General features: G+C 37.4%; 1 protein-coding gene across 1 annotated transcript in view; it reads left to right on the top strand.

The window, feature by feature from the left end:
* Window positions 1-12,100, top strand: part of ABHD3 (abhydrolase domain containing 3, phospholipase) — a 62,961-nt gene that overhangs the window by 33,130 nt on the left and 17,731 nt on the right. The window contains exons 6-9 of the mRNA XM_082353600.1: window positions 3,483-3,595; window positions 7,580-7,753; window positions 9,744-9,792; window positions 9,872-10,037. Coding sequence (XP_082209726.1) covers window positions 3,483-3,595; window positions 7,580-7,753; window positions 9,744-9,792; window positions 9,872-10,037 — 502 coding nt within the window. The remainder of the gene's footprint in view (window positions 1-3,482; window positions 3,596-7,579; window positions 7,754-9,743; window positions 9,793-9,871; window positions 10,038-12,100) is intronic.

Genomic DNA, 12,100 nt, shown 5'->3' on the forward strand with positions numbered 1-12,100 from the left:
ATTTCAGCAGGCAGAGTTGACTGTGAAGGCCACTTGGCAGATGAAGTTTACACAGGTGGCAAGGATATTAAGAGACTTAGCAGACAAGAGAACAGCAGTGTCCCATGGACCAGAATCCATACATATGGAGGACTACTAAAACGCAGAGCTGGAAAGTTACTTGGCATATTGTGAAGGGCCTTAGCAGAGGACTTTGGATTTAATTCAGTCAACAATGGAAAGCTAATGAAGAATTTTAATCAGAAACACTGTCATGATTAGAGCTGGAAGTGTTCTTCAGGAAGATTAATCTCATGTTGAGTGGGATGTATGATTATGGATGGTGATTAGGAAAGGCTGGCAGTTAACTAGTTCAGAGGTTATCACCTGGTAGTCCAGGTGAGAGGCACAAAGGCCTGGGAGCAAAGACAGCTGGTGCCACACCCTTTCCACACCTTTTTCCCTTTGGTGCTTACCATTCCCATCTTGCCTACCTGATGGCTTCCCACTGCAAGCACCCCCATCTCTTTGACTGGGGGCCTTCTCTAGCCATGGAAGCCTGCTGAGCCTTTGCTCAGGGCAGACCAGAGTGCCAGGGAGTTAACATCCTCCAGGAGCTGCCTTCAACCAATGGCTGAAGCGAACTGGTGGGCAAATAACCCAGCTCCCTTGCCACTTGGTTGGGATAATTTTGAGCCTTGTTCTATAGTCTCCCAAAGTGCCCCAAGGGGATTGAGTCCCAGTTGTCCACAACCACAAACAGCTGGGTAACATTCTTTACTGGCTTCCTACCCTTTCTGACTCACACTCACTCACCATTCCCCTACTCCCCATTCCCCCATCACCTTCTAAATGAACCGCTTGCCCTCACATCCTTGTCCCTGGGGCCTTCTGAGAGAATCTAACGTACCAGGGCCTTTACTAGAGTGGAAAGAAGGGCTCGCCTGTGTTTCCTGAAAAGATTCTGGGGAGGAAGAAGCTACAAGACTTGGAAGTTTATTGGCTGTGGGTTAAGGGAGAGGAAGAAGGCAGTGTCACCTACAGTTTTAACTAAGAAAATGTAGATGTCATTTATAGAAAAATGGGAAGTTAGGAGAAGCATTAGGAGTTTTCATGAAGAGATAAAAGAGTTTACTTTGGGGCATTTTGAGTTTGAAGTAGACAGAACATTACTTCTAGAACTTGGGAATTTGCATCTGGAGCTCAGGAAGAAGGAAGAGACTGGAGATTCAGGCTTAGTCGCTGCCTATAGGTGGTTGATGAAGCTGTGGAGGTAGACCAGACCTCCAGGAATTGGGTATTGACCAGAGAATGAGCAGATGCAGGCCTACGACCAAACTTATGGAAATGAATTCTCACATTTGGGGTTGTGGGGAGAATGACAGGAAATGGAAAGCCAGCAGCAGGATGAGAACAGGACGAAGCCATCACGAAGCTAAGGGAGCAGCCAGCAGGCGGCAGATCGTGCCAGAGAGGCTCTAGATGTGCTGAGTTTCAGAGTTCTGGCAGCTTTGATCCACACCAGCATTATCAGTTCCCAACTTAATGTAATCCACTGGGAGAAAAACATTTAGGGAAAAATAAGCTCCTATGTCTGAGCGTACCAGATATTGATTTGCTTACTAAATATCTCATGGAACCCTAGTGCTTTACAAGAACTAGTTTACTTATTATAAACATAAACTCCAAGCTCTGCTACTTTGTGACCTTTGGCAAATTACTCAACCTTGCCAAGCCTCAGTTTCCCCACTTGTAAATAAGGAATGAGGTGCTATTTCTGGTCCTTCCTGGCACTAAAATTCTCTGATCCTAATAATTTTCCATAGGCCATTTTTCTCATACCCTAACTCTGTGTGTATGTTCATGTATATGTGTGTGCATGCGTGTGTACATACATGTACACACATACTTCACTTGAAGCCTGAATAACAAGAGTATGTGTTGGTGATTGTTTATAAATGATACAGAAATTTAAAAACTATGCAGTGTGAATAAACTCACATGTAGTAAAAATGCCAAGTAGGGATGATATTTTTCACTGGAATTCTTGTGACAAATTCTGCAGTCACTATGAATGAGCCTGGTAGTAGATATTATTCTGTTTAGATTTTACATTGAACTTGTGCCCCTCAAATACATTTAATCACAAAGTATTTTTGGAAGTATCTCAGCTTCGTCACTTATTAGCTGTTCAGGAGTTTACAGGAGTTGCTTAACTTCTCTAAACTCAGCTTTCTATTAATAACTCAGTTTCCTAAGTATAATAATGGGATCTTCCTCAGGGTTTTGTGGACACAAATTTAATCATTCAGTAAATGTTAGCCATTGTAAGTACCGTCAGGTTAACATTTGTCTTTTGGTGAGTTTTATATTTGCAGATCTCAAAAAGATGGTAGTAGGCAATAGGAGTATTTTAGCCTTGAGTTTAGGTGGAGGGGTCGGTGAAAATTGTAATTTTCTCAGACTACTCATGAGTAATTGAATGGTGGGTGGCACATAACCTTCCAATCATAGTTTACTGGAATATTACAATCAGGGTGGTACACATAACTTGTTTCGGTAGTTTTATTAGGGTAATAAAAGGGTTACCAGATTTCTCTGTTATTAAATTTCTGGTTATTTTATCTCACATATACTTTATTCATATAAACACTTTCACATACATTGTACAGACAGGATTGCCCTCTGCTCCCAGATCTCAAATAAAGCATCTGTGAAGCTTTTCTGCTGGAAACAGAGCCCTTATTGATTGATGAAATTCACATGAAAACCATTTGTTTTAATGCATTATGTATTGAGGCATAATCAGCTTTACATATTTTAACATTTTAAGTGTCTGTTTTCAGTGTAGCACAGCTGGGGTTATATGGAAATATTATTGAAAAAGAAAATATTTAATTAATAAAGCACACTGGATGTTGCTTTATCTAGAGTGAAGGCAGTGCCAGAAAATCACACTCCTTCATTGGTAGACAGCACTCAAGATAGAGAAAACAGTTCCCTAGTAAGAAAGGAGTCACAATTTAAATTTTTTGTGGCATTGTTGGAAAGCCTTTTTTGGTTGCTTGATTGTGTTTTTTAATAAGAATTGCTTTGGCTTTGGCTTGTCAGGCATAAGTTGTTGTTTTTTTCCTATAAAAAGGTGTGATTCTCCACTTTTTCTGCCTAAATTGACTCTGTTCTTGTTTAGAGACACATTTGAGTAGAGTACTACATATCTGTTTAATTTGAGGTATTTGTATTGGTCTTGCCCCATTTTCGTCCAGGCTTTCTTGCATGATCAGAGTCTTTTGTTAGTGCCATCTCAAATAACACTGACCCTAAATGGCATATATGTGTACTGCAAGACAGGAAAATGATAAATTATTATGACTCATAGTATGTGCAAACAAAGGTCATTTTCTTGTATTTGTGCCTTCTTGCTCTTTTTTTACAATTCTGTATTATACAAATGATTAACCTCCTGATTATAATTTTTGTGCTTTACCTGTCATTGCTTGCAGACGCCAAGGACTTACTGTTGTGCGAACACTGAAGACTTGGAGACGGTCATTCAGCATGTTCACAGTCTGTACCCTTCTGCTCCATTCCTGGCAGCAGGAGTTTCAATGGGAGGGTAAGGTTTTTCCTTTCTAAAATGTCCAAAAGGGAAGTGGTGCTAGCGACTGCTTCTTTCAGACGACTGTAAGCTACGTGGGCATTTAAATGTTTGATTATTTTTATCATATTTCTCCACATGTGGCTGAATGAATGAAGGAATTAATTCAGGTAAATTTTAATATTTTCCTTGACTACTGGTCTCTGTGGTGAGAAGTATACAAGTACCTCCTCGGGGTGCTTGGGGTTTTGTTAGCCCGAAGGCTTGTCCGAACCCCATGGAGTTGATTTCCATCACTGGGTGGCAGCCACGCTGACCTTCAGGTTCCCTGATGTATTCCCAGCCATCCCTACCACCGTGTTCTCCAGAACCATTCTGGAAGCTGAACTTGTACCATGACTTTCATCACTCCAGTTGTAGAAATAATTATTATTGCTCTCTCCAACTGAAGAGGCCTTCAAAACAGTTTTTCCCCAGGTGTTTTTCTTGTTTGTTTTGTCTTGTTTAGTTTTGTTGCTGGGCAAATGGACCTTCCCTAGAATGCTCTCCTAGAAACTGTGAAATGCTGTTTGTAACCCCCTACTCCAGCTGCTATTTTAAGCAAATGAATATTTTAATTTGTGCTGCTTGCATAGGGGCTTTTTTGGACCTTCTATGCCATGTATATATTTATATTTATTTTATATTTATATATTTAGGCTTATTGCTACTAATAATTGTTTAATCTTTTTGTTGTAGTAATAGTGAGCTTAATAAAATCCAAAATTTTTATTATATGGCATTTTGTTATGCTTAGATTACCTAAAGCATTGTCCAAAATCAACAAACACATGAGATAGAAAATGCTATATTTTTCTTAATTTTGTAATTGATTTATCTGTCATTTCAGTTTTCAGAACATTTTAGGAGCATGTTTACTTGAAAATGAACAGCTTTACAAATGATAGGCTCTGAAAAATCGGCTCCAACAACAGCTTTTTAGATTCTGATAAACATAAAACTAAGAAGAAAAGAATACGTTTCTTACATTAGCATGGAAGGTCTGACTTGACCTACTAAAGGAAGAAATCTGAATCACCACAGAAAACCCAGGCAGAATCTGTGAATTGTGCTTAAAGGAAAGTATTTCACTTCTCTTTCCTTTGCCCCATAATGAGAACCTTAAAGGACAAGGTGCCCAGCTGAACTTTCTTCCTTTAATCATATAAATTCTTGACTTTTTTTTAAAGCCAGACCTTAATAAACAGGCCCAGATTCTCTGTTCAGAGGTTCCTGGGAAATGCCTATTCTTGTCGAACTGAAGCCTCAGTGCGAACTTGACCACTAGCCTCTGCAGCTTGTTGAATATTAATGTCTTGTAAATTGTTCAAAGGAAGTACCCTTTCTAGTTGCCTAGCACTGTGACATGTTCCCAAGTGGGTTTACCACTCGGGGATGTGTTTTACAGCTTGACACATTTTTCTTTTTGGAGATGCAGCAGACAGAAGCGTCTGTCAAAGATCCTTATGCCCAGGCTGGGTAATCTCCAAGCCTGTGATGCCTGGGGCCAAGTAAGGGTTTTGAGCCAGAACTAAGTCTAGCCAAGGAATCCACGCTGCTCTAGACTCAGTCTGATTCCAATCTCCCAATGAGTTGGTAAACTAGCTTCAAAAATGTATAGAAATTTCCAAATATATATAAAAGTAAGAAGAGTATAATGACGCCTCATATATACTCATCACCCAGCTTCAATAACTATCAACTCAAGGATAATCTTGTTTGTCAGTATTACCACCCCCCCCATTCCCTCTCAACTCTGATTATTTTAAAATAAATTTTAGACATCATTTATAAAGATTTCTGTAGGCATCTCTAACAGGTAGAGTCTCTTAAACAACAACAACCCACCACAATACTTTATTACATTTGAACAAAACTAACAATAATTCCTAAATATCATCAAATATTCAGTCAGTATTTCATTTCCCCATCAGTCTGTTGGCTGGTTTTTACAGTTTGTTTGAGGCAGCAGCCAGCTAAAGTCCACATATTGAGATTGATATGTCTCTTAAATCTCTTAATCCATGGGTTTAAGTCCATTGGACTTCCCTGGCAGTCTCTCTCTTTTTTTTTTTTTTTTTGGTGAAAAATGGAGTCTTTTTCTTGCCAAAGTAAGACAGCTTTTTGGGGGGTAACGTCTTGACATTATTTTGCTCCTGAGTAATAACCAAGAAGCATCCCCACCTACTCGGTAGCTATTCCTGGTCCTTCCTACTCCTGAGGTTCGCTTCCAACCCTTTCAATTTGCCTATTACATCAGACTCAGAAATCTCTGACCTCCAGCCAAAGAATAGGGCCACCAAAACTAGGACCCTAGAATGACCCTTTTGCAGGAGAGTAAGCATTATCCCCTAAATAGCTTAGTGAACCACAGTACTATAAACCAGGAATACAGTCATTAATGAAGAGTTGTTTTCAAGAAGGAAATCTCCAGCCTGAGGTCTCAGCCCTGGGTCAGGAAATCACTGAAGTAGTTTCTGACACTAAGGAAATGCTGAAGCTCTTGGCCTTTGGCAGTCTGTCTAACCTACAGTCACTCAGCCTGCAGTTGGGATGAATTTTAAAACACCACATGGAGCCATCTGAATCTTTCTGCTGTGCTGTCATATTTTCAGTAAACCTCGGACAACAGCAACAAAAACAACAACAAAAACCATGAAATCTCCATTTTTTATCTAAAATCTCATCACATTCACTCTGTAAATGGATTTTTTTCCATTTGGGTTGTATAAAAAGAATGAGAGAATTTCTACTCATTTGTCCTATTTCAGAACCTGGCCAATTGGAGAAATAAAGAATGGAAAATATGAGAAACAGAATTTAGGCTATCATCCTTTCTCTTAGTTGGCAGTGTCAAACTTAGATTTCTGACATTACTGCAGGTTAAACTCCATTCTTGTCCCTCTTACCAAAATAGAACTAGAGTAGAATCAGGAAAATTGATAAAATGAAAGGAAAATATGTGATAGGAGATAAGGACAAATAGCAGGAGGGAGTAGGAAGAGAAAACAAGTGACTTTAGGGGCCAACTGCTCTGCCACAATTCAGAAAGTCTAACTCTAGACGAGGGAGCCCTTACAGACTTGCCGTAGGGTACAAGGATGCACAGGCAACCGGAATGGCCACCCAGACCAATTACTCAGAATCTCTGAAGGTGAGACCCAGACGTCGATAATAGTTTTAAAAACTCCGCAGGTGATTCCAACATGCAGCCACATTTGAAAACCACTCCTGTGATCTTTCATCTATGCCAAGCCTTGGCAAACCACAGCCTGGAGGCCAAATCTGGCCAGCTGTCTGTTTTTGTATAGTGCAAGAGCTCAGAATGGTTATTATATTTTTTAATGGTTGAAAAAATCAAAACTATTTCATGACATGTGAAAAGTATATGAAATTTCAATTTCAATTTCAATATCCACATATAATGTTTTATTGAAACATGGCCATATCCATTTATTCACGTATTGTCTACGTTGCTTTCAAATTATAATCACAAGGTAGTTGCAGCTGAGATTGTAGGGCCACCAAAGCCCAAAACATTTACTTTGTGATCCTCTATAGAAAAAGTTTGCCTGCAACACCCCCATGTATTAAATTAAACACTCAACTGGAGGCTGGGGCCCAGGGAATTGCAAATTTTTAGTAAATCCCCAATATCATTTTGAAAAAAACAAAAAGAAAACCACTCTTATGGTAGCTTTTTCTTATGTTTTACTTCATAGAAAGGTATACATGTAAGTAATAACTGTATGCTTTGTCCATTCTCAATATAGCTGACTGCAAGATAAATAAATAGGTGAATGTAAGGAAAGAATAGAGATACTTGCATGGTTTTCCAAGATAAAGGACTTGAACACTGGTTTATATTTTTCTTCTCCATAGTTAAAGTCCACAATTAGAAATGGGATGTCTTGAGAGACACAACAAATTCATCACTGAGTTTTCTGTCTTTCCTCATTTTAGAATGCTGCTTTTAAATTACCTTGGCAAAATGGGGCCAAAAACTCCTTTGAAGGCAGCTGCAACTTTTTCAGTTGGTTGGAATACTTTTGCTTGCTCGGAGTCATTGGAGAAACCACTGAACTGGCTGCTTTTTAATTACTACTTGACAACTTGCCTCCAGTCTTCCATTAATAAGTGAGTCATCTTTAACACCTGATGTCTGCAAACTCTGGATTACGTGCCACAGTAAAATGTTTTCAAGCATAACACTGCTAATATATGTATATTTATGTTTGCATTATATGCATTTACTACTGCACCAAAATATTCTTTCTATTGTCAATATATACAAAAATAAAAAGATTTTAAGTATAAGCTAAAAATACAGATAAAAGCTCTGTTTTCTTTCTGTACCCCAGTGGATTACCTTGTACAACCTCTAGGCTCTGTGCCCCACTTGGAAGATCACCGTTTCATCACTGTTCTAAATTATTCTAAAAGAATAAAAACATTAGTCTCAAATATGTTGAATAACATTATGGGCTATTTCCCTGGATTTTCTACTTGTTGCTAATCTTATTAGTACCTAATTCTCTCCTAGGTAGTAAGTAATGTATTAAAGTGTTTTTAGAGACGAATAATATGATTTCTAAGCATGTGTTATGAACATAGTATGTTTTAGTGGCTTAGGAGAATGCTTCTAAAATATGGATATTCTCAGCCCCTACAGTTCTTAACATTACCAAAATATTATCTTTGCATTAGATTTTCTGAAATTGTTTAGGTATCTTCTAACAGTTAAACAGTGTGGCAACAAAGAACATGGGATGTTTCTGTTTATTTTTTGATAACTGTTACCATGAATTTTTAAGGGAATTGACAAATTTAAATATAAACTCTAAATAAAAAGTAGTTAATTTGTGCATAACTTAACTAAAAACCATAGTTACCCCGAAAGTTGACATTAGACACTGCATTAAACCTAACCTATTTTGGGGAGTTCTCTGGTGGCCTAGTGGTTAGGACTCCAGGCTTTCACTGCCATGGCCCAGGTTCAATCCCTGGTCGGGGAACTGAGATCCCGCAAGCCGTGTGGCATGGCCAAAAATTAAAAAAAAAAAAAAAAAAAAAAAAGAACAATATATATTCCTTAATTAAAAAGTACTTTATTAAAAAAAAACTTAACCTATTTGTTACATTACAGATGTTGACTATAAAATACTGCTAAAAATACTACAGAATCGTATTTTTATTCATGGTCACTGAAATGGGGGACAGTAGCAAGAAAAAGGAAGAGAATGATTTGAATTAAAATATAGGTTATACAAGAAAAATAACCAACATTTAAAAATAAGTATACAACCTAGATGGGTGGGATGGGGGGCCGTGGGAGGGAGGTCCAAGAGGGAGCGGATATATGTATACATATAGCTGATTCACCTCCGTGTACAGCAGAAACTAACATTGTAAAGCAATTATACTCCAATAAAAAATTTTTTTTCAGTATACAAAAATATAAATTCTAATTTTCAGTATAGCAATTTAAAAAATAAGATAAATCTTCAGTTGATTTACCCAGTTGAAAGCTTCTGGCTTAAGTGAGTCCTTTTTGGCCAAATTGGCTTAATAGCATTGGTGTGTAGGTACAATTTGTTATGAAACAACACTTTCGTTTATTATTGTTATTTCATTTATTATTACTGGTTCCTTTTTCCTCAATTAAGAAAAAGTACTTTTAGAAAATGTCTTCGTGTACTTCAAATACTGTATGATATCACTTATGTGTAGAATCTAAAAATTACAACAAACTAATGAATAGAACAAAAAAGAAGCAGACTCACAGATAGAGAACTAGTGGTTACCAGCGGGGAGAGGGAAGCGGGGGAGGGGCAATATAGAAGTAGGGGATTTTTAAAAAGGGGATATAATATAATGAAATCATGTATGTGAAACTTTTGAAAATTGTAAAGCACTATAGAATTTAAAGAATCATTCAATAAAAAAATAAACTTTACAAAACGTCTTCAGGACAATTATCAATGTATTCCTGCCCTGTCTAATTAAGTAAATATTTATTGAGTAACAACTTTATTCCCTGTGCTAAGTTACTTATCATTATGTATTTTAGGTATGTTTGAGATGGGAATGACCTTAATTTTTTACTTTTGAAATTCTTTTTTTCCAGGCACCGGCATATGTTTGTAAAACAAATTGACATGGATCATGTCATGAAGGTAGGAGAGAAACTTTATGTAATACGTTTATTTCCTTTTTTGATTCCAAGAATAAATATAATCGGTTTTTGTTTTTCAGGCTAAATCCATAAGAGAATTTGATAAGCGATTCACTTCAGTCATGTTTGGCTACCGAACAATTGACGATTATTATACCGATGCCAGTCCAAATCGTAGACTGAAATCAGTAGGAATTCCAGTGTTGTGTCTGAATTCTGTGGACGATGTTTTTTCACCCAGTCATGGTAAACTTAACATCTTTGTATACATTTTGACATGAATTAACTGTTTTAAAATATTGTTCTTTTTAGGAAAATACAGTAATAAGAAACAAAATGTCAGTCATATAATGTTTTCCACTGTGATAAACAGAAAAAAAAAAAACCTTGATACTTATAATTTAGTATCTAAATGTCTCAGATCACTTTAAACGTCTTCGTAGACCCTTATCTAGTCTACTGTGAGAGCCTCAGAACAAATTATGACTCAATATTTTGTTTGTTCTCATTTTTACAACCTTTCCTTCTTATCAAATAACTGTTCTTTGGACAGACTATGTTACAGTATCTTTGCCTCAAGAGTACATTGTCGTCATTTGCCTTTTCTTCCTGAGGTTTTTTTTTTTTAAAGAGTAACTTCTACTGCTTTTATTTTTATTTATTTATTTTTGGCCACACAGCTTGTGGGATCTTAGTTCCCTGACGGAATTGAACCCATGCCCCCTCCAGTGGAAGCACGGAGTCTTAACCACTGGACTGCCAGGGAAGTCCCTTATTCCTGAGGTTCTTATACAGAAGGCTTTGGAATTTTTTTCCCCTTTTAACCTAGAAGAGAGCTTGAGACTTTATTAATATGATGTCCTTGGATAACTCAATGAATGTAGCACATTCGGACTATAAGGTCATATTTGAAGGGAAAGAGTCTGTTTTCCCCCGGATACTATATAAAAGAAAATTATGCCCAAATTAACTTCCTTGTTCTCTTAATTCAAGAAATACGGAATTTTGTAACAAAGATATACGTGCATGTGTTCATACATTAAAGTAATATAAGACACCTAGAAGTGATCATACTATCTTAGGGATAAGTAGACTTGACCTCTAAATTTTTTCTAATGAAATTTCACAAAGCTTTTTATAAAAATTTTTTTCCTTATTTCTCCCCTAAATACTTTAAAAACATTTTCCCCAAGTACTTCATTAACAAAAATTACTTTGAGTACAAACACAGCACATATGTATTGCCAAAATTTCAGAAAATCCCCAAAGTATGTTTTAAAAAAGTCACTTACCATCTCTCTAGGGGATATCATTTTAATGTGTGATTTATGATTAAATCACAGGTAATTTTAGATGGCTGGAACTTTTGGTCTTTGACCACAAATCAAAAAATTAAACTGTAAACTTTTTTTTTTTTTTTGGCCTCTGCGTGCAGCCTTGTGGGATTTTAGTTCCCCCACCAGGGATTGAACCCAGGCCCTCAGCAGTGAGAGCAGAGTCCTAACCACTGGACAGCCAGGGAATTCCCTTAACTGTGAACTTTAATATCAGTTGAATTACATGGAGATTGTTTAGCCTATTTTCATTGGATTAAGGAGGTCCAGTATTTCTCTATTTTTATATTTCATGGACCCTTCTTCCACCAACAAAAATTTCCCAGCATTTAACTTGTCTTGACCCACTTGGTTGAAGTTCAAGCTCACTATTTCTTATTCTTTCCCAGCCCTTAAAATCATCTTGCCACATTAAAGTAGTGGACAATTGTCTGCATTCTGAGAGCACAGGCAGCCAGCATCTTTCACATGACTCGAATGGCCCAGCCTTTCGTTCTTCTGATATGACTGTAACTATCAGTGTGTTAGAAATTCCTGACTGTATCCAGAGTGTGAAATTGGGGCTCTTAATAATTCCATTAGAGACAAATGAAGCACTCATAATCTAAGCCCTTAGTGTAAGGTGAAAAAGGAAAAACATAAATAGTATCAGTCATTTCACCTGCCCCTCCCCTTAAGCTCTAACACCTGATCCCAAGATAGATGTTCTGTTTTAGGTGTAGCTGGATAAGGATGTGAGTTCAGGACCCATTTAGGACAAGGACTTGGCTTTCTAGGCCTTGATTTAGGTTCTCTAGGTTTATTCTTCAAGGAATGTAGTGAGAGGTACAATTTTTTTTTTCTTTTTGCTGTGTCCCGCGGCTTTGTGGGATCTTAGTTTCTCAGCCCTCGGCAGTGAAAGCACAGAGTCCTAACCACTGGATGGCTAGGGAATTCCCTGAGAGGTCCAATTTAGATCATCTAAACATGCAGTTT

Source organism: Balaenoptera borealis (assembly GCF_965194805.1).
Source record: "Balaenoptera borealis genome assembly, chromosome: 14".
NCBI lineage: Eukaryota > Metazoa > Chordata > Mammalia > Artiodactyla > Balaenopteridae > Balaenoptera > Balaenoptera borealis.